The sequence below is a fragment of the Toxotes jaculatrix genome, chromosome 7, assembly GCF_017976425.1.
Source record: "Toxotes jaculatrix isolate fToxJac2 chromosome 7, fToxJac2.pri, whole genome shotgun sequence".
In the NCBI taxonomy this organism is placed as follows: domain Eukaryota; kingdom Metazoa; phylum Chordata; class Actinopteri; family Toxotidae; genus Toxotes; species Toxotes jaculatrix.
The window spans coordinates 18,714,091-18,737,821 of NC_054400.1; the positions used below are offsets into that span (position 1 = coordinate 18,714,091).

At 42.3% G+C, this 23,731-nt stretch overlaps 1 protein-coding gene across 1 annotated transcript in view; it reads right to left on the reverse strand.

The window, feature by feature from the left end:
- The window catches only part of adgra2 (adhesion G protein-coupled receptor A2), a 37,587-nt gene that overhangs the window by 10,223 nt on the left and 3,633 nt on the right, over positions 1 to 23,731 (reverse strand). Inside the window, exon 2 of the mRNA XM_041041498.1 lies at positions 9,820 to 9,891. Coding sequence (XP_040897432.1) covers positions 9,820 to 9,891 — 72 coding nt within the window. The remainder of the gene's footprint in view (positions 1 to 9,819; positions 9,892 to 23,731) is intronic.

The following is a 23,731-nucleotide window of genomic DNA, read 5'->3' on the forward strand; positions in this document are numbered from 1 at the left end:
TCAAAAACTGCATGCAAGGGATTTCTGTCATTCCTCCTTGTTTTACAATGACTCTCTCCACAATAAACTTGGTCATTGAAAACTATAAATATTAATTCCTTTAGCTGCCTTTGAAGATCTAATTTCATACTATCTGCTGCAATCCTCCCCACCCTCTTTCCATTCCACACCCACACCCATGTGCTAAACTATTCAGCCAGATGCCCTCTCTCCATCGGCTAACCTGCATTAGATTTTGAATCCAAGAAGTTGTTTTTTTATTGGCCAGGTGGGAATAGCGAGGTTAAAGCAGGTCAGGAGATGGATGGTTATCGGCAGGACATGCTCGATGTGGGCTGGAATGTGATCCATGTTCCTACAGCATGAAAAATGCCTGCTCCCATTGGACCAGTCGCAGAGGAGGATTTCCTTACAGGAGTGCACAAGCATCAACGCAGTGGCTGCATTTTTGTCTATTTAACTTCTAACCAAGATGCCACTGTGGTAGGCAAGACCTCAGGGGACTTTCTGGTCCCTTTTTTTCCACAAAGATTATCTGTCATCGCAGTTCTTGACCACACTGCCTCACACCATATACAACCTCAGCCATTTCTTAACCATTTTCTTGTCCGCTTTCCAAGAGATGAGCTATTTTGATCAAACTAGGGCAGAAAAGCTGTTTTAGAAAATGGCTTCCAGTAAAAAATTAGACCATGTGGTATGGCTGGGATAGAGTCTGAGATCAGGGGTTTCGCTGTCGGTCCAAGCTCTCACCAAGCCATCGCTCATATCTGGATTATAGACAGGAGGCAGGTTATAATGATGGAGCAAAATCTTTCTGGCGTCGGACCAAAAGGCTGAGGTCTGTTGTGTTTGTCTCAAAGCAGACAGCCTTGGACAGCTCAGCTCTTTGAGTGCATGCCAGCTTGTCAGACAGAACATTTTGCAACAACTTCGCAGCTTTTTGGAGATATTTCCACCTCCGTGATTGGAACCAAGAAGGAAGGCAAAAAATATATAGATATATTTTTAGCTTCTTATCAAATCAGAGTTTGTGTGTGAACCAGAGCCCTGTAAGTGTGTGTGTCCTTCTAGGTCTGTCACAATGTATGTGGTAATCTTTGAGGGCCTATGTGTCGTGCTATGGATGTATGTATGTATTTCTTGTGTCAGTAGCTGTATAGGATTTGTTGGCCAGGGCGGGCGGGGGGAGAACAATACTGCTGTTTCCAGTCTGTGTGTCCTGGGGCTCATTAGTGAAGCGATGAAAGACAAGGCACTGCCCACTATTTCCTCTTTCTGATGACTGTCTCTCCCTCCCTGTCTGTCCCTTTCACACACACACACATATATACAAGCATGCATTTGCCGTGTAACACTTACCTCCATATATATGCACTAAAACATCCATTCACATGTGGATTAAGATAATGCTACAAGTAAGCGAGAATCCATGTAGGTTAAACACCAAATCCTGATTAGGTTACTAGTTTGAAACTTTACTTTCAAACCTCATGTTTTTCAAATGTCTCAGAAAGAAAAGACTAAAATGTCCCTTTTTGTATTGGAATACGGCATGTTTTTCTCATCATGTCTGCATATTTAAATGGAGATATCCTGTACTCAGATGCTGAATGTAAAAAAATATACTGGTCCTCATTACTAGCACAACATTATACTGAGTTACATTTTTTACTTGGAGTCTCACTGTCACATTAATAACTGAAACATTGATGAATCTGCACCAGACCACACTCAAACATACTGGCACATTTACACACACTCACACATATGGAGGCAGAGAGATTTTATGCCAATGATTGATGCCCTGAGAGCTACATAGTCACACTGGCAGCATGGAGACCATAAGCGCCTTAAGCTCTCTGAAGGTGAACCTTTTGTTAAGATCAATCTTTGTTTAACAATATACCACAAACAGCTGCATTTACCTACTAGGCTTTAAAGGGTACAGAGCTGTGTGTATCAGCAGCCCGCTACTTCTGATACACTCTGTTATCACCAAGTTGGGGAATTTGAAGGAGCTCTCCAGAGTCGACAGGATTTGAAGCCCCAGCCAAATGCTTAGCCCTACCACAGCCCAAATGTCAGCTCTCATTCGCCACCGTAATCCAGGCTAAATCTCAGCTGCAGCTCCTCTCCGCTTGTCCACATGTCCACAGATTTATTTGCCGCTTTGTCTCAGACCTACAGTACAGTACACACTGCAGCTCCAGCAGGGCTCATACTCAGGCGATGACTTGTCTGCGTGCCCTCTGCAGGAGACAGACAGCAGCTTCACAGCTCAGTGGCCTTGACACTGATGACAACAGCTGTCACAAAGCAAGGGGATAATGGCAGAGACAAGAAATACTTCAAAGTCTCACGCTTGCTGAGTATGGAAATATCATTGTGAAAAAGGTTAGAAGTTACAACTTGTAGCTATTAGTTTTTCATTATCTTCCTCAGGAGCAGCACGTAGTTCTTCAAAAGCTACATGATTGGTGGTGACACAGTATTATTATGAGCGTGGCCTTCCTCTTTGAGTTATGCTTTGTAACCTTGGGAGTGCATTGCTTTATCCCCTTCACCACATGTGGCCTATGTGATTGGGTTGTGACAGACTCAAGCTCACTCCCAGCCCAAAAGGAGCCATTGTCTGCTGCCACTGGGCCTAACACCAGCGGCTGCCACCAAGAATGTCTTTTTTTTCCCCACAAACTCCTCCCGATCAATAGGGCTGGTCCTCTGCCATTCTGAAGAGTCATTTCTCTGTGGGTATATTGGATGAGCACCTGGGCCCCATGCAGGCTGGAGAGGAGCGACGTGCTTGTAGGGCAGCGAGAGGGTAATAATGAAGACATGGTCTGTAAAGCGCTCCAGACGTGGAGTGCTCCATTATCAGGAGCACAGCGGCAGGGACTGGAGTGCTCCACTGACATTGTTTAGGACTTGGCCCCGGAGGGAGCTGGGAAAATGACTGAAACCAGGGAATGGCCACTCATTATCACCAGACTGGAATCAAGAATTTCCCTTTTCTGGAATTTTTTTTAATGGAATGACAGGGCATTACAGGGCCAATTTCTGTACTTTAATCGCATGTATCACTTGCTGAAGACCAACTTAAGCAAGTGCCTGAAGACAGAAACAAATATATAAGTCTGTGGATTTAAGGTATGTTGGAAAAAAAAAAAAACGACAAGGGTGGGGGTTAACCAGCACCTTGGCTCCTGGCAGAGGTCAGTGGAGACCATTTTTGTGCCGCGTGTCATTTCCTGTCTGGTTGGCGTCTCTAGTAGAGGCCCTTGCTCGTTTATTTTTACAGTTTCCTTTTTCTCCTTTTTTTACAAGCTAGCTTTCCCCTGTAGGGAGGGGCAGGTGGGTTAGGGGATTCAGTACTGAGCAAAATTGTCCCTGTGTTTGGCCCCGCAGACCCCACCTCCCTACTCCTCAACACACTTGCTCACAATGGGGGCTCTGTAACACAGGTCCCAAACGTACTCCTGCCTTCCCCCCAAAACAGGAAACCAGGATCTGCCGAGCTCTTGTTTTTCTACTAATTTCCTGCTTTGCTGCCCCTTCCCCAGATTATTTTCTTTATTTTTTTCTGGTTCCTCTCAGATTGGATACACCTAATCAACTTTTTTTTTGTCTGCGTTCATCTGGAAACCAATTGTTTTGAAGAAGCTAAAGGAGCGAAAATACACATTCTGTATTGTATTCATAAAACTGCTATCATTTGGGTTACCACTGGACACATACTTAGCCCTTTAAAATACACCCGTGGGATGCTTTGGCCTTGGTAACACTACTTAAGTGTGTTTTAGTCTGCTGCAGACTCAGTCTTCACACAGCCTTGACAAATTATACATTATTTGAAAGCTCCAGGTCTCTTGATTCTGTCTGTGCAAAGAATTTTAGAATCACGCATATCACAGCTACAGCTGTTGACACAGACTTGGTTCAGACTTGTGGCTATGGCTCCAAAGTGTTTTCCACACAAAAGGTCCCACTAAAGGCCTTATCATCTTAAATATACAGCCTATAGTAAAAAAAAAAATCCATCTCTACCATGCTTGTGCTTCTATAACTTTTGTTCACAACTTCTTATATTCATTATGACTTTGATTATAAAATTATGTTTCAAAGCAGAACAAAGTTATGACTCTAATCAAAAGGGTTGAAGAACTAATATTTTTATTTTGTGTATGTCATTTTCAGGCTGACACACAAAAATGGAAATGTCTGTCAAGGAGTTAAGATACATCCTTCAGATCTGGACAATTGCCACCTGATCATGGTTTAATGCTCATAATTGACAGTAACATAAACCAATTGCACAGCCGTTGGCAGGATTTACAGAAATAGCAATATACACTTTTATTTGAAGTGTAAAATTACCTGATTATATGTTTCTATAGTCTGCAGCAAGAGGAGCTGGGGATTATTCTGCCAAGGAAAACTCTGGAACCACGGACTGTTATTGACTTCAGCTCTGGCTCTTGGAGCAACTGAGAGAAGGGGGCGATGCCTGCCATGGAAGCTCTGTTGATTTTCACAAGTTCTACCAGCATGAACGGCGAGTCATAAACAATCCAATCTCAGTTTATGGTTTTAATGCGACATATAGCACATTATAATGGTTGCTTTTCGGATTTATGATCACATAAGGTCAAAGTTTCTCAGGGTCAGAAGTTATAGTATTCTGAGAAGAGAATAGACTGTAAAATGCATTCTATTCTGTTTCTGCCCTCGCTAAGCTTAATAAAATTTATGAAATAACATAACTACAATTTTATTCTTGTGTCAGATTGAGTTATTTGACGTGAAACACCCATTATAACATAGGTACAGAGAATATCCTTTATGGCTAGGAAGAAAACAGAATAAAACACTTTTCATTCAAATGATCAATGAAAAGATCGGCTCATGTACGTGAGAAAATTTTCAGCCAGTAGGTGGACTACAGCTTGTAGGGAGTGAGAAGGGGGAGGAACAGCGAGAGACCCAGTGAGCTGGGAGAGGGGAGATGCAAAAATAAAGCAGAGAAGGAACACAAACGGAAGTGGGGGGAAGTAAGTCCAGAGAAAGCTCAAGTTCCTCCGGAGGAAAATGCCATTGAAACCATATCAAGTTTGCCGTATGAGTGTGTGAGAGAGTTACTGGCGTATAAAGCGTACGATTTGGTAATGGGCTTATGAGGGGGCTCGCTTGCTGTTTCAATAAACCCCCAGAGCCATGACTGAGCTAGGCTTGCAATACAAACACACCCCGTTCCTTCAGTTTATCTGAAAGACACATCTGGAGTCTATCAACTCCAGCAGCACCCCCCCTTTCTGTTTCCACTCTCCAGCACGCTTAACCCCTTCCTCACCCGCTCCACCCCTTAATGTCATGCACTCTCATTAGGTGACCGTTGCCTAATCGGGGGCCACTCAGTGGCGTGTGCGGGAAAACATACTAACCCAAATGTTCATTTTTCTGTGAGGGAGAAATGAGACTCCCATGTGTGACCTCCACAGCTGGCCTTAGCTCTCTTCAGAATGGTGGGCTGGTACAATCTGAACCTTGTCTTACCCAGACTGGTCTAGACAGAAGGGCTCCTTGCCATGTCCGCACATTCTATTTTGTTTTTATATGCTATAGTGCTGCCCACCTCTGCTTTGTTCCCACTCATCAAGGTAATTTGCTTAGCCTGTGTGGAAATAATGTTAATCTCCCGCTAAGGAAAACAACTTCAGATTTATATAAGACAAACTGCAGGAGTGTGCTTTCCTCCTTCTCTCCCTCCCTCTCCCTCCTTCTTCCTCTCTTTCCCTCTCTCTCCAGCCACCATACCATCTTTAGCCATCTCGGCTCCACTTCCCCTGTGTCAGATGGTAAAGTTGTTTAAGTTGGACTACATCCTAACCCCAGCTGCTCAGAATGGCAGAGGCGATTTCAAGGTTGGTTTCAGAGAGGCTTAAGCAAAGACAGAGTGGCCTGTCTCCCCTTTTGTAAAACAGATACTATCAAGTCAAAAAGTAATATATTGGCCTAGGAATTCTTAACCATAACGTGATAATAGTGTATATATTTTCCACCATGCAGACATTTTTCTAAACATATCTGCACATTCTCATGCCCTGTGTGACTTATTGGTCACAGGTTTCTATGCAAACTTCCCTTAATTCTTGTTGCTCAACAAGCATAAATCACAAGCAGCTCCTTATTTCCTGCTCGTGAATGAAGTTGTTACAAGTCAACAGGAAGTTTTTAGTAACCTTGCATGATATTTCCTGTGCATGCTCTTCTGTACCACAACAAAAGTAAAATTACACTCATGTCCAGTAGATTTATACTGTAGGGATCATTTCAGACTCCCTTGTTGACAAAGTCTATCATGCTGCCAACACCTCGAGCCTCTAACCAGTCCTAACCACAAGCCTCACTTTTGCCTTTCAGACCTGTCCACTGAAAGCGCCCTGCTGCTCCCTCATCCATCATCATCGCTGCCCTCTGCTCTCCCTCTCTGCTCTCTGCTCCCTCTCTCCCCGTAGGGTGAACAGACCTGGTAATGAGGGCCCCTTGTGCCCTGCCTGCCTGTCCTGTGTCCCATGGTGCAGTGGGGCCCAGTTGGACAAGAGCCAGACTGCCTCGGCCCTCTCTGCTCATTATTCTCATTACCTCGCCTCAAATCAGCACAGGACAGGCTGCTGGGATCTGTCCACAACTCATAAAGGTCCCGGCTCGTTAGTGGGGCTGCCAGCGTCAGCTCCCATCAGAAAGGGTGTGCACAGAGGTGGAGGTACTCAAATAGGTACACAAGCACAGTATCAAAGCCCTACCAATGTTAATTACTTTGCATATTGCAAGCACCGCACCACAGACGAAAGGTATGATTCAACTGGTGTTTCATCCCTAAAGCTGGAAAGAAACGAGGTATTCCAAGATCCAAATGTAGCTGTTGGATGGCAAGCCTATTTAAAAGAGCTACAAAAACACAGTAGTCCAGTAAGAGGGCAAAAACAAACAAGGCTAAATTGCTCCTCTGCACTTGGGTGGTTTGGCAGGTTATGAAGGCAATAGTGGCTTTGAGGAGGTTTGTCCCAATGAAAGGGCTAACTGTGTAGATTGCTGCACTGTCTGGCCCAGGCCTGGAGGAGGGTGGCCTGCCTTGGAGCTGTATTCTCCCACTAACAACAGCAGATCAGACTGCATTCAACTCTGAATAGATGTCTGGTGTGAGTGTGAGTGTGCGTCTGCTGAGAGTTACCAGACCCATTTGAAATGACTGGACAAGAAGTGAGGGTGCCCATACTAGGAAACACACTCAAGAGTTACAGTACACACTGAAGTCACAACAGAGATGGACCGAAAGTGAGAGTGTGTGTGTGTGTGTGTGTCTGTGTGTGCAGTCAGGGGAGCAGACTGTGTTTATCCTTGTCTCGTAGGGGAAGAGATGCAGTGTAATTCCCTGATGTGTGTTTACTCAGCCCGAGTGGGCTGGCCTTTGATTACAGCACTGACCACATAATATGAGTAACTGTTCACTACTGCTCCAAATGACAAGCACATGTAGACAACAAACTGGAAACAATGAGACGACCTGAAGAGCGATGGCGGGCTAAAAGAGGCAAAATAAAAAGAGTGACAAAAGAAAAGAGACAAAAACTCACATCCAGACCTTTACCGTAAAGTCACATCCGAATTCATCCCTTCAAACCCTTCCATCACCGCAACGGTGAATTTTAAATGTGGCAGTTTTCACATCAGACAGCAATTTTCCCATGAGCTCAGATGTAATTATAAGCTGTGCAGGGCTCAATTAAAGGTTGAAGACGTCAGAGTGAGTGAGCAGACCTCCACTGCTGTGTGTCAGAGAGCCAGCAGAGGTTGAGGCAGAGGAGTGAAATGAGGCCTGCATGATTTACGTTATGTCCTGTCCTCACACCAGACGCCCACATCTCCCTCTGTGGAGCATAAGTATGTGTGTGTTAGTTTGTCTGCCTGTTCTGTCTTTCTCCCAGGTCTTTCAGTTATAAGCCTCCAGGAAAGCTCCACCCTGTTGCCCCCTGCTAAGTTTTACCACTGCTTCAGGTGCAAGGGCCAGTCAGTGGGTAAGCTCAGGTTACCCGACCCATTGACCCTGCGGCGCTACAGGGAATCTTGTCCGCACATACAAAAACAAGCAACATCAGCTCATTTTACATCAAACACATCAAGCTACAGATCTACTCTGGCTTTACTTTACTATCACTTATTCTCCAAAGTAATATTAGTCACAGGATCGCCGTGTCTTCCTGTCAACAGCTTTATCAGTGTCTTTGGTGCAACACAGGTGAGGTGAGGGCTGAAAACTTGGCCTTGAAACTATTCACCCATGGCACTCACATGCCAGACGTGAAAACAGCAAATTTCAGCAAATTTGGCTTTTGTTCTTGACTGGCACGTCTGGTGTGAGCTCCAGTAGGTAGGTACTAACAAGGTAACAACTGCAGCAAATTACCATATTTTTTCTTTCTTTCAACATTTTTGAAAAGCCTGTTAGCTTCATGGGTGGCAGCTCCGAGTGCCATGTGGAACTGATATCCCTTCATACGTACTCAGCCCCCCTCTGTCAAAATAAGTATGTCTGCCAGACTACAGTACCCAGACTGAAGCTGCTCCATGTGTGTTGTTAGCTACCAGAATGCTATAAAGCTTTACTAGGATGCTGTGTAAAACAGCACACCTTGCAGTGGAAATTTGTGCCTGGTAAACACAAACTAGATGTAATTCTCACATCAGAGAATCAGAGCAGATGAATCCAAGGAGACAGAAGAGGTAGGTTGCAGCCAGTAAACAGCAGTCTTTACCATGACGACGGCAGAGTCAGACAAAAACATACAGTATCCTTAACCTTGTGTGAACCCAGTCAGTTGTCTAGCTCATCTCCTGCTATTTGAGTCTCACAGACACAGTGTATTTTGTGCTAAACGTTAACATCAGAGTGCTAACTTGCTCCAACCAATACTAAGCATGTTCACCATCTTAGCATGCTAATATTTGCTAATTAGCACTGGTCATAAACCTAAGAACTGGACAAACTGAAAATTTCACATGACAATGGCGTGAGATGAAAATCCATCATGACAGTCCATTCAATAATTGTCAAGACCCTTAAAGAAAAACACAGATTTTCAGCCTCACTGTGGCCCTTGAAAAAAAAGTCTGGGGATCAAAGACATTAGGATTCGTCTGTGTGGACACCATAGATGTCTGAGCCAAATTTCATGGCAATCCATCCAATAGTTGTTGAGAAATTTCAGTGTGAACCAGAGAGGTAGAACAACCGACTTACAAACAGACCACTAGAGCCGTGCAGCTAAAGGAGCTAATCTAACAGGCAACAGTTCCCACAATGGTTCCTTTCCTCTTTGTCACCAAGGGTGCTGTGCAGCCATAACTTCCAAGAAACTATTTTGTCTATCACCTGTCTCACACCCCATTCATAGATTACGATGCTACTAAGGAGGGCCAGACTGTCTGTGAGCCACAGCTGCCAACACACGCCTCCTCCCAAAGATCTCCCTTATCTTGTCCTGTGGAGTGGGGCTTACCTGATAATGAAGCACTGAAGTGTAATTATGTGAACTTTTCAACATAACTCTGTGATAGTCAGTCTGAGTGCATCATCCTCCCTGCTGGACAGAAGCCCATGACTGCACAGAGCTGCTCAGATCTCACTGATACCGTGCCTATTTCTCTGCAAAGGCCCTGAGGCAAACTAAAATAACAGCTCCCACATAGATGTATCACATAAATCTAATGTAAACAATAAACATGACGCTGTAGCTTCTGCTGAGGCACAAAAATACTCACAGCTTCTCCAAAGCGTAAAGTCCAAAGAAGGATCCATTTCTCAGAACTCGAATTTTGTTGTGGCTCAGTATCCTGTAAAAAAAGAAAACCGCACTGTTAAAAATACGCCACTGAGAATAAATTGGAGCAAATTTAATCATGCTAAATTCAAATATGCTAAATTGCTATCTTGGACATCAGGTTCACTCCTAAGGGAGAGTTCGGGTTTAACCAAACACTCAGCAAGGGGGGTTCATAAGAGGAGGATGAGAGCCAAAGTGAAACGTCCACTCGGTGCTGCAGTCACACGAGAGATTAGCCTGAGCGGGAACATTCACCAAAGATGTTTCCAATTAATGTTAAAGACGGAATAGGACATCAAGATTAGGAGGGAAGCTGTAATCTTGATAATCATTTTGAATACATTGTTACATCAAAAGGATGTCTTTCCACATCAAACGAATGGCGGCACAGACCATGTTAATTAGCCCTTACCCTACTGGCAAATCACTTGCTCAGAGAGTTCTTATCATACCAGAGGGCAGAGGGCTCCAGGACACGCTGGATGTGAGGTAGACATTGCTTTGTCTGATGGGGGATCATAGCAAACGGATAGTTACAGTAATCACTCTGCTCTAAGGGACTTGCCATTGTCTGAGTCACTAAGGATAAACATTTGCATAGATTTTTATCCCCCTATACGATTAGTATAGGGGGATAAAAGTGAGTGGTTCAGTTTTTTGGGGGATAAAGTTACTTGCTTTCTTGCCAAGATGATGAGAAGATCAATACCATGCTCACATTTGTATGAAGCTACAGCCAGCAGCCACTTAGCTCAGCCTAGTATGGAGGCAGGGAGAAACACCTAGCATGACTCAACAAATCACACAGACATGCAAAAACACTCCTACGGATGTATGAATAATCTCTGCTGTGCCTTTTCAGATCCACCTAAGCCTCACTGCACCAACAGTGACATTTTCTTATCAGAGACATGTTTTGGAAAACAACACGCACACCTGTGTTTGAAGCTGTGTGGGTGGTTGTCATGATCCATCCCATTCTCGTACAAAGTACATTTATACTGTATACTAATCCACCAAATATCTTTGGGAGAAGCAAAACTGCAGCCTGGATTACATTCACTGGTGATGTTTTTTCCAGTTCAGGAAGTGTGATGTTCTTATAGTGCACAAAACTTAGGAAGCAGGTCGGGGTAGATGGTCGGGCATACAAAGCACAACACTTTGACACCAGAGACCGGGGTTTGTACTGTGCATCACGTGTTGCAACCCTGTCACCTAAAAGTTAGATTCTTATACAGCAAAACTGCATATGTTGTATGGGAAACGTATTGTGTGTTTTTAGGTTTAGGCCACTAATGCAAAGACTGTGTTTTTGCTTATATTGAAAAAGCCAGTTCCTCAACTCAGAGTTGATTTTTTTCAATATTCAGCCAAGACCAGGATCTTCTTTGCTATGGCAAATTTGTTGGCTATGAACATAATTTTCCAGAGACAGGGTTCAATAATCATGCTAATGTGTCTGGCTCTATGGATCCACAGACCTGCCCAAGTCTGCTCAGCAGGAGCTGAGGGTACAGCAGGGGCCCTGTACAAGCGACAGCCCACCATCATTAACACACCCTCAAGTTTCACATCATCCTCGCCCCTACCACATGGCGCTTAATAGGCTGTTTGCGACATTAAGTGTGTTCTTAATCGAGAGAGTGGAGCTGTGTGTGTGTGTGTGTGTGCCTTTAAAAATGGGAGCTGACTGTGAACAGTCTGTGAGATTTACAGATTCAGCAGCAGCAGTCAGCCCCCCTGTTTCCTGCCACATCAATAAAAACACTGCCTTCAGCTCCGCGCCTTCCAACTCAGTTAATGACCAGATTTAATCACCCAGTCCTGGTATACAGGGACAAACTGGCCCGACTTGCTGCTTCACTTCAGTAACTTTACTGACAGTCACAACATCAGGACAAATTAAAGATAGAAAAGTTATCCATCCAGGAAGGAAACAAAAGGAAAGGCAACACGGAAAGTAAATCATCTTCTGCTCCAGTTTTACTGGACACTTCAGTCAATATCTTTCTACAGTTATCTGCCAAAATTAGAAACAAGAGAAAAGTGTTTTTATAACTGGGCTGCAATCAAGAGACAAGAACTGCTCCACTGATAATGACTATAACACTGACACTAAAGCGTTTCTCACTGCTTTACTAAGGATTTAAGCCAAAATCATCTTTATTTTAAGTTGTGCTGTGAAAGTGTGCTATATCAGTATAGGTACTATCTCAGAATCCAAATTTTTTTTTCAAATTTCCAAAATTAAAGCCTCAGAAATCGACATCTTCCCAGATCAAACAAAATAAAAACATGTCAAGTTCACAAATCCACACAGAATTGCTGAAATAAATCAGAGCTATTAAGTCAAGACATTTTTAGAGTTGATGTCAGACGAGAGCAGTTCTCTCGTGGAATAGCCTGAATTTGAACCTGTGACTCCTGGACCTTAAGGTCTCTCACTAGACTTTGGGCACAATATCTCTTCTATAACTGGATGCAGGCCCGAGATGAAAGCTACAGAAGATCCGGAACTGCCTGAATAATTCAATACAGATAGGAGAGGAGAAAGTCACATCTGGCAAAGAAACAAGCCATTTAATTCAACACAGACAGTTTAGATACAGATAGTTCCTTTTTGACTAAGCTTATTATGCAGAAAAAAACAATACGTCTGAGGCCTGTGTACGTTGGGTTTCGGTGTGCTTGAATGAACAGACGTGCATGTCTGCAAACTTATAGGAACAAAATATGACCTTTCATATAATTACAGTGAGACTGACAAAGTTTCCTTCTTAAAAACTGTTCACGTGTTTATTTGTGTGTTGTGTTCAAGTGCACTCGGGGAAAAAAAATTAAATTCATATGTGGCATCCTATCACAACAACCCTCATTTGTCTCAAGTTAAAACATTTCAACACATAATATTTCAATTAGCTTGCTACTCTGTACACCAGGACTTGAAAGCTGACTTTCATAAATAAACAAAGACCACAAAATGAGTTAACTGAAACCCTCCCACAGACAACAAAAGGCGCAGATTTCCAGGAATGCAGGGGAGTTGCAGAGGCTGGACACTACTGTATAATCCCCAAAGCCTGATGTTTGGAGCACAGTTGTAGAGAAGGACATTGTTCTTTCATAAACAATGCAGAGAGTGCAACTCTGAGAAAGAGAGAGGGACAGAACTCTGTAAACAGACAGAAATAGTCGGCGTTCCCATTAGGCTAAACAGGAAACCCAGCCAATTAGCTGTTTATTCAGAACCCGGTTTCAGAGGTCAGGGGTTGTAGAGAGAGCACTTCCTGGACAGCCAGCAGACAGACAGAGGAGTGTCCGGAGACAGGTGACAGCTGAGGCATATGAGAGTGCATCGCTTCATCACTGGAGTATACAAAGGTTAACAGAGCTTTACAAGCACAGAAGATGAGTAGCTTTTTAATCATAGAAGTCCAGGCTACCAGGAGGGCTGCACAGCACTGTTTCTGCTGAGGCTTTACTGTACACGAGTGGCTTGTTTCTACTCGACATCAGTGACAGATCAGACAGCAGACTGAGTTAATCTGCTTTCAAGAACAATATGCTGTACGGTGCATGGCACGACAGTGTGTTAACTTAGTCCAGACCGTGGATGGTATCTCAGAGCTGCATTTAGCATCTCTCATTCACTTAACCCTTTCAGACCACAAAGACCTCAGAGAAATCAGACGGGCTAATTGAATCCATCTAATCAATGTAAAAAACCAGGGCCACATGCTCGGCTCCAGGATCCCATTTAACCGTTACATCTAATTCATTTACATGAAGATCAAAAAACCAGGGGTCATATGGAAGTAGCCAGGTCAAACAGAAGCACAGAGAGCAGCTTCCGCTGTGCAGTGTAGTCATATGTGGGCCAGGGGTTAAACAGGGTCAGACACAAAAAGCACATATATACCACCACTCCACCTCAGGTTCTGCTATGTTTTCTGTTCCCTACAAGTCTGAAATAAAAATGAAGACATATAAATCCATTCTTTCGCTTAACAAAGGTTAAAAATAAAAGGCTACTGGGTGAGTTTTAGAACAGTGACAAACCACTTATAAAATCATCTTCATTCTATGGTTGAAAGCTATTCTGTGTTCATAGTAAGTTTTGCTGTGTGGTGATGCAAGGGGGAAACCTTGTACATTTTATATTTTTATGCAAGCAATTTCATATTTAGTCTCCTGAGCAGCATACCTTGTGCCAAATAGTACAAATAGGCAAATACTTTAAAAGCATTTGCTTAATTGTACTAATTATGGCACACACTTTCCATAATAAGTTGACTTTAGCTGATTGTGTTGAGCTCTTTGGCACATTTATGAACAAATTTTGGTCTCTGTTGAAAGGTAATGAATAGGAGAAAAATAGATTAACATTAAACACCTTAAAAATACCCTGTGCAGTCAGCTGTCACCTTGAGAAAATTGCAGGTAATCGGTTTCTGTTAAAACAAAATTTGATATCTTTAGAAGGTTTTGTGGTTCAAATTGCAGTGTTGTACCACAAAACTTCAAACAAGAGAATATTGTATTCTTTTCACATGACATAAATTCAAAGTGTCCTTGTAAATGGATGAAATATCCCTCACATCCCCGTAACCCAGATGTTGGCAGAGGTCTATCTGAACAAATAAACCGACAAACCAAACTTTAACTAAATATTAGAGTGTGGATTTACAGAAGTATATTGTAAGAAATGCTATGGGTTTTTTTTTTTGTTTTTTTTTGTGGGGGGGGTTAATTTCAGTAACTTTTTCCAAAATAAAAAGTATGGTAACTACCAGTATCTCTTATGCTTCAGTGCCATGGCGCAGTGTTAGCTCAGGGTTTCCTTGGTGCGTGATGGAGTGTGAAAAAGTAAAAGCCATACAAAGAGTCTTGTCTAGTAAACCACAGCAGCTCCTCCCTGCACCGTGCCACTCACTTTGTTGGTTTGCTCAATTTGCTTCCTAAACCCACAAAGCCTTTGAGGGCCACACAGGGGCGTGACAGCATGTCGCAAATCGTATTTGCTCACTGATTTACTTCCGCTCTTACCCCTGACTCTTAACTAGAAGGCTGTCGCATTGTTACATACTGCCTCAGGTCTGGCAGCATGTTGCAGTGTGTGTGTGTGTGTGTGTGTGTGTGTGTGTGTGGGTACCTGTGTGTACTGTAAACTGTCTGTCAAATGCTCTTCCTACAGCTGCTTTTGGTTTTGGGTCATTGTCAACCAATAATTTTGACTGAGGAATCATCTCTGTGGCAGAACTGGGAAGGCCTGCTGTGTGCTGTGTAGCACCAACACAGGGATCAGCAGCTGAGCAGACTCCTTTCCTAGATATAGCTTTCCTCGTCACAACCTGGTGCAGAAGGGCAGAGAGGGAAAACACATCCTTCTATCTCCTGTCCTTATAAACCCAAACACAACAGGATGTCCTGTGTGCAGTCGGTAAACACTGAATGTTTGGTGTTAATATCTTCACACCCTTCATCCTGCCTGTTAGACACACTTAAAGTTTCCTTTTTTTTCTTTATAAGTTGGAAGCATATACAGGAAATGCTTCATCCTGGTTTGGCATTTAGTCGAGGACATGAATGAGGCGCATTTGAGTAAAAAGCGCTGATTTCAATTGGCCTCTGTTGCCTCCCAAATATTTAGCTCTGCTGGACAGTGAGCTCTATGTAGCTGCAGGACTCTACAACAAATCACCTTCACAAGCAGAAAAAAGCTCTTAAGGAGGGATTTATATTTAATAGGAATTCATCTGCAGGCTAAGCTGCTCTCTCTCATTACCTATGTGTTACAAGGCTCAATGTCTGAATAATAGTGATGTTTTCTTTCAGTTTGAATACAGCATCACCCTGAAAACACCTCAAGCTGCTGTAGTGTGACTGGATGCTGGTCAATGTTGAAACAGGGCAAAGACATGAGGGCTGATTAGATGCCCCACCTCCTGTCTCACCCTGAGCGTTGATCTAGCGCTCTGAGGCCGACGGAGACAGAGAGGCGCAGGTTCAGTGTAATAAAGAGAGTCAAAACAACCCAACGGGCCACTGTGTAAACATCATTTAACTTTGGATAGGTCTCTTACCCTCGAGGACCACACGCGAGGTGAAAGACAAGAACCCTTGAAAGAGATTGGTAACGTGCCATAAATCCAGTCCTAATTCGGAGACCAATGGGAGCCAGATAATGAGAGTGATTTTCAATGAGAGTCTCTGAGCGTCATTATTGAATAAAGCCTGGTTTAATTAGCATGCTGACTTGATAATGCACACACTGGTCTGTGTCACAGCAGTGCTTAAGTTCATGTAAATAAAAAAAAAATTATTTAGCCTTGAGGGAATTTTCCTGAGAGGTAATTAAATTCTGCTGAAAGCATTACGATTATCCACTTTTGCACTAACAGCACAGCATTGTGTGAGCGCTTTAATCTGTGTATGTTACAGCTGAGAACTTTCTATACGAGATCATCAGTGATTTTTTTTTTACTGCATTTTCCCTCTTTACTTTCCATTCATGTAGCTTTTGCTTGCCAGAGTTGCATTTCAAGTGTATTGGCAGCTCACAGAGGAGAACTAAGTGGACATGGCAACATTTCACTTTATATACACATCACACACAGCACTCAGAGTAATGAGAACAGACGCGGTGGATGTACAAAATATTGTGGTTGAACCAAAAGATGGATTAAAAACTGTATTACTTAATTTGGCTGTTACCAGGTTTTCCAAGGCCGCTTTCCTCCATTCACATGTCAAGTCTAATAGATCAAAAGCCCTCACAGAAATACATTACATTGCAGTCTAAGTTCATAGACGAGAGTGTAATTTCAGAGTCGGTTATGAGCTACAGGTACACCAGAGAGAAGGTATAATAAAATTGTACCTGTGTTATACGATGCATTCAGAAATTATGGTCTGTTTGGGTGTAACAAGAGATAAATTCTCAGGCTCAGGAAAATGATTTATTTAACCTTTGAATAAAAAAAGGTGTATCCTATGATGTGTGAGAGATCAGTTGTGTGCAAGAGAAACTTCTCGAAAAGGTTTCAATGATAGACAAATCAAGGTATGTTTTTCACTTATGTTCACACAAACAGGCCTTTAGACTTGTCACAATAGGTAAAACACAGATGTTACTAATAACATTAACAGTGTCTGTGCTCTGTTCAAACATCCCAGTAAGACAGTGTGACAGTGAGCCTGCATGCACAACACCAGGACCCTGAAACTGAAAAGCATCTAAAGGGAATTCTGCCTGCACACGTACAACAGATTTCCAAGCGAGGATGGTCAGCACAAAGATGAAAATTAAATGCTAAAATTAAAGGCTCTTATGAAATGTGTTTAATCACATTTTTATCAAAGTAAAATTTAACTGTATTACAGGTTTCCCCAACTTTTCTGCTCTACTACTCTTGAAAGCCTGAATCACAAAATGAATACAGCAAGTTTTCTAAAATTGTTAAATATGAAAAGATTTTTTTTTTTTTTTCTGAAATTGCCTGTGTCCTTATTCATTATAGTACTGTTTCACTTATTTCAGTGGCATTTCTGTAATTGGCTGCTTCTGTCTGTCATCCAAAGGCAAGAAGTAATATGTAGTTTAATTTAGATGGAAGATAACATGTTTTGAATAAAGTGTTTAATTTTGTCTCCGATGTCTGAGGTTTTGGCCAGTCTAAGTGTGGCTTTTTTGTGTTTATAGTTTTGGTAAAGTAAATTGTCATTTCAGGAAATGTGCGTAAGTGGGCTGTGGAAAAAAAAAAAAACAAACCTTAAAAATTTCATATTTGTCAGTCTGCGTCACCCAACCCCAATATAATGAATATGGTGCAGTTGGTTTGATTATGTTTGGATTGCAGATTTATTGATTTGCTACTGTGCTGGCTGCACATGGCATGATCTCAATCTTGAGAAAATTATAAATATTGTCATTCATTTTATGCCATGAAAAGGATCCAATTCAGTGACATTTACGGTGACTGCGAGCACATTCGTGATTGTTGACAGCTGACAGTATTTGTGTCGGGGCTTCGAAAACCTGCATCAGCTGAACCCAACCCTAGTCTCTCAGTCTCTCTCCGGCTAATAGACAGAAACAAGGAGAAGACGGTTGAGGGAGGAGGAATGAAAGAGAGAATAAGCAGAGAGATCTCTCAGACTGGGAGGTGGCTGTGTCATCTTTGTTACAATAAGTACTTTATAAGAGGCCTCCAGACTATTCAGCGCCTGGGTCCATCCAAATAGCTTAACCCTTTCGTTGTACAAAGATGGAGAGCCACCTAAGCCAGCAGTCCCAGGAGCCCCTTGCACCCAGGGCTTGTCACGACACTGAATGTAACAGAGAGACTAAATGCCCTTGAGCACAACAGGCACTTTAACAGCAAATGCATGTCAAGATGTGAATGTGCCCATTGTGCATGACCCACCAGAGGGCCTGTAGCAGCAACCAGGGAACGCTGCCAAGCTACAAGCCCCATTTACCGCCTGTCATGGAAAGGAGCATCCATGTAATTGCATGCAAAATATTTTTCATGAAATCATTTTGTGAATCCTGATTGAGTAATTCGCTCATCAAATAGGGAGAGGAGGGCGAGAGAAGCCACATTATGGAGTAACAGATTCTTGTCATGTATGTTAAAGAGACAAAATATTTGACTTAGATGATTTATAGTATGTAGAAAATCTTGCATTACTTCTCTGCCTTGAGGCTCAATATGGGGAGTGTGCTCCTGCATTTGATATGTGCAACCACTTATTATAGAGCATACTGCATTGTGCTCGGGTTACCAGGCTGGGAGTAAGGCTCTGTGGTTTGTGGCTATGTGTGTGTGTGTGTGTGTGTGTGTGTGTGTGTGTGTGCGTGTGTGTGTGTGTGTGTGTGTGTGTGTGTGCAGATTTAGATGCACAAGTGTGTGACCTATCAGATTTATTTATACGGAAAGTGTGTATGTTTAACTCAATGTGTGTGTGTGTGTGTGTGTGCCCATACGTGGTCCAAAAGCTACTAGTCTAAAATTAAAATATGGGTTTTTGAAATGTCTCTAATTAGAGAGGGGAGGATTGAAGCCTATTTTGAGAGCTGTGGCCATGCACGCCCTTCCCATATGTGTGTGTAACAGACTCACACACAAACACAATACACACTTTGGAGAGGAAGGTCCCCCATTTGGAGTAAGTATTATTAGACAATTCATCGAGTTTTGCTAAAAGGAACCGTCCATGAAGGGTGCTTCTTGTGCTCTGTGTTCTCTGTGGCGCAGTTTACTAAAGCTGGACAACCAACGAACTTTAAAAACATAAACAAGTAGCTGCAATGAATATTAACAGCCAGGGAACACAAGTTGAAATACCACCGCTTTACTGCAAAGCTCCAATAAATTATTGCAATATTTAGAGTCAAAGACAAGTCAAGACAAACTAAACTTGAAAGTTTATAGCTGCAAAGCAGGAACACAATAGTCAGTTTAATCACTGTCTAAAGTGTTTTTACACTTTTAATGAGGCAATTTAGTGAATTTAGCCTTTTGAGACAGTGAGTGGAATGTGGTGTATGCCTGGCTAACATTGTCTCATTGTTCTGTCTCATAACCAGCCTCTGTTTTCTGGTCCTGAGCAGAGTGCTCAGTGCTGGTAAATCAGGCTGCTTTTACAAAGAGCTGGCTAAAATCTTTCTGCCCCAGATACTCTCACAGTGTCTTTAGAGGCATCTGTGAAAAGGTTGTGTTTTTGTTTCATAGTTGTTTTTGTGGTTTTTATTTTTTGTGTGACCGCAGCATTTTGAGATCAGTGTTCACATCACCCCAGTCCTATTTCTTTCACGTCAACCACTCTACTGACACCAGAATTTACTTAACAATTATTGAACAATCATAAGGCATGTGTTATAAAAAAATATGGTAGACCAACATGCCTTCCAAAGAATTATTTGATTTCAGCTGAAGGAATTCACATTCACGCCATATCTTTAAATAGTGGTCAACTCCATCAACAAAGATTTTAATAAAAGCTTATTGGTTTATTTCACAACTTGCTCTGTGCCTTTGATTGGGGTTGTAAACCAAATCATATTGACAGAAGGAGTATTGGATGAAAGAACTGTAGTGACTGATTTTTAATATCTTGTGGTTCTATGTTACAGTAATAGCATTCTCAACATTAAAATGTTTTGGAGAAACGATTCTGAAGACAAGTTGGTGGCTGATTTACATGTAATCAGACAATTATGGAAAAGTAGCAAACTAAATTCTCGCATTTGATATATTTGTTATGCAGACTTTAAAGAACTAGTTTTGGGAAATTCATTGTTGTGCCAAAGGTTAGATGAGAAGATTGATATCATTTTTGTTTCTGTCTGTAAAGTATGAAGCTAGAACCAGCAGACTTCAAGATTAGAATGAAGACTGGAAAGAGGTGGAAGCAGCTAACCTGGCCCTGCAAAGATAAAATACATCTATCAGCAGCTCCAAATTTTACTTATTAACATGTTGCATCTGTTTAAATATCACTTTAGTATTAAGTACACAAATTAAGTATGCAGATAACTAACAATCCAGCTTTGGAACATAACCTTATTCAACAGTATGTTGTGTGGTTCACTTCATGTCTTGATTAACTGTGTAATCTAATATGATGGTTTACTCATTATGTCAGTTTTTAGCCGCCTTTAATAACATGTAATACAAAGTAAATGCCCAATCACAGCGGCCCCCAAAGTTCCTGCTGGTATATTTTTATGGGAGATGTAGTTTTTTTGTATGCTGACAAATGCATTGTTGGTTATCTTTTTCACAAAGGTTTCAAATATTCCAATAGTGAGTGTCGTAGTGGATGCCAATGTGTCTTATAATATGGATGGATGGTCTATTTTTTCAGAAAGAAAAATATGTTTAACCAAAAGTAATAAAAAATAGTTAAGATTACTCAGGTTACATTATTATATATCAAGGTTAAGCATACCAAAAAAACTAATAGAAAGCACACACACAAATGCACACTGAAGCCGCAGGCATTCCCACTATAGACACCCATTATCTCCATCTGTATCCATGTGTTGTCGACCCAGAGCAGGAACTTTGGGGGCCGCTGTGGTCAGACACAGGGAGAGGGGAAGTTAGCACTGGCAAAGAAAAGTCAAAGTCAGGCATTTTTGGAGTAAGATAAGAAGAGAGCGGTGCGAAAAGAAAAACTAAAATAACAAAAAGCCACTTGGGGATATGAGATTACTATGACAACACATCTCTCTGTTTTTGCCAAGTTTTGATATATTGCAGCCTTTTGATCAACAAACACAACGAGGTGATAAGTGAAATACACATTCATCGTCCAAAAAGGCAGGCAGCTACAGTACAGCACAGCAGGCGTGTGGAGATGTCCCACTCCGGTCGTGTTACCTTGACCTGTGAGGGCGCAACAAAATCCAAGGCTTGTGTGGCATTGGCAGGTGCTACGGCTGAGTATAAAGCCCTGAGTATCCAGTGTCAGGCCTTTGTTTGCTGTTTTGATTTATTGCTGACCACTGCCCCACCTAACATGTGTGGAGGAGAGCCCGCTCACCCTCCTCTCAACACCTTTCCCCACATAAATAAACCCTATCGGTGCAGGAATGCCTGGGTTCCAGCTCTCACCCAGCTATTGGAATTCTCCCTGCTGATAAGATGACTGTTTGGGACGTTTCATCGACATACTCCTGTCTCAGCACATACTGACTCACAGGCCCAACATAAACCACCAACACATCTGCTAGCCCGTTTGGTATCCATCCACACATGGGCCACAAGTGAGAGACCGACGATATGACTCAGAAGATAAAACAGTGATTAAAGGCACACGCAGATTCAGATTGTAGCCAGTCAATGATACCGTTGAGGTGAGTTGGCTTTGAGGTGAACAGCAACACACAGGGCTCAGATCAAGTAAACAATAACAGGCTGCACCATGGTTGTGCTAAATGCAGCCAAAAATGAACACAGAGAAACCAGAGAAATGTGGGGTTAAGTGTAAAAACAAGGATATCCGCTTGGTAATACTTTGTTGTGTTGCACTCACTTTTTTGATAAATATAAAGCAATAGCCATGATCCAGATATCTTAGCTTAATACAAAAACTGGAAAAAGGGGGAAACAGCTCATCTGGGTCTGTCTGAAGGAAACAAAGTCGGCCTAACAGCACCTGAAAACTAATTAACTGGTGTTAAATCATGTTTGTTTAATCCATACAAGAACCAAAGCGTAAAATATTGGGAGGAATAATTAGTGCATTTCCTAAAATATTGAAAATGAAGTGACCCCAATAAGGCTCTCTGTGGAACTGAAAGCCTTAATAAAGTAATAACGAATAAAATATAGTAGTAACCATCACTACAATGGTTTCAGTCTGCGGAGAGCAATGCAACAGGGGTTTTCTACCCTGTGTGTTACTTTTGAGCTCCTCTTTACATTTGCAGCTAATAAAATGCTTTATTGATGTGAATCTTGTTCCCAGTTTCTTTTTACTATTTGAATCATAAAACCAGTAAAATGAAACAATTTCAAAGCTCCATTTACAAGGTTGTTGGAGCTTCTAACTGCCTCTCACACAATTTCCATGCTTATGTTCTCAAGAAGACAGCAAACTAAAACTGAAAGCCCTAAAAAGGTAGAACAAGGACCTTAGATAATTTCTTTTCACACACATAACATGTTTTTTTTTTTTTTCATAAATAAAAGAAGCACCACAGCTACCAGCCGGTTATCTTAGCTTAGCATGAAGACTGGAAACAGGAGTATAAACAGTTTACATTATGGTCTTTGTACGGATTAAACAAACAAGATGTAACATGTTAACTAGTCAGCTTTAGGAGAATTGGTGGGTAGATTTTGTTAATTGTGGACAGAGCTGGCAAACTGTTTCCCCCTGTTTCCAGTCTTAATGCTGAACTAAGCTAATTCGCCGCCAGCTGTAGCTTCATGAAAGCATGAAAGTGGCATCAATCTTCTAATCTGACTATAGGAAAGAAAGCAAATAAGCCCACAGTATACACTGGAATTTTTACAACTGCTCATTTAGACAGATGACCCTCAGGCTACTGATAAAAATATTGCCACCCTAGCTGGAATATTTTTATCTTGAACCCCCGACTACCAGCCAGCAACATCGACATACTGGGCTCAAGTGCAAACTGAGCAACTGTCTTGCAGCTGTCTTAGGTGAAGGGGCATCAGGCCAGCGACAGGCCTGCTGACCCCCACACCCCCAGCATTTGTGCCCACTCATTTCAGGCTGGCACCCACTGAGCCAGAGCCATCAGTCACTGACAATGATGACAACAAAATGCGCCAGGGGAGGAGTATGGTTTTGACTTTGGTAAAAACCACAAGCAATGAAGCACCAGCACATTCACACATAGACTGCCACTGTACATTCTGTTCATTTGTCTGTTATCCATTAAAACATTAAAACAAGCACAGCTGCCACCACACAATGTTGAGAAAGGAATTATTGCCCTGTGTGTTTTGGGGCTGTAGCTTGAATGTGTACGATAGGCACAGATTTTTTTTTTTCATCACCAAAATAGCAAACGTTCCCTTTTCACACTCTTTCAAAAGACTAATAATAATAGAGACATGGAGCAATGCTTTGGAAGTGGAGCTATGTTGCTACACTGAGGAGCCCTGCCTCCTCCTCCTCCTCCTCCTCCTCCTCCCTCTCACCCCAGTGTCGAAGATCTGTTAGTCAGGGGCTGGGGAGTTTTCAGTCTCCAGGGGCACATCCCTCTGAACCGCCTGCCAAGCTTCTCCTCTCCCTCCTCCATCCTCTCTCTTGCTCTGCTCTCTTTCTTTTTTTTTTGCCCCCCTCTCAGTTCCCTCTTC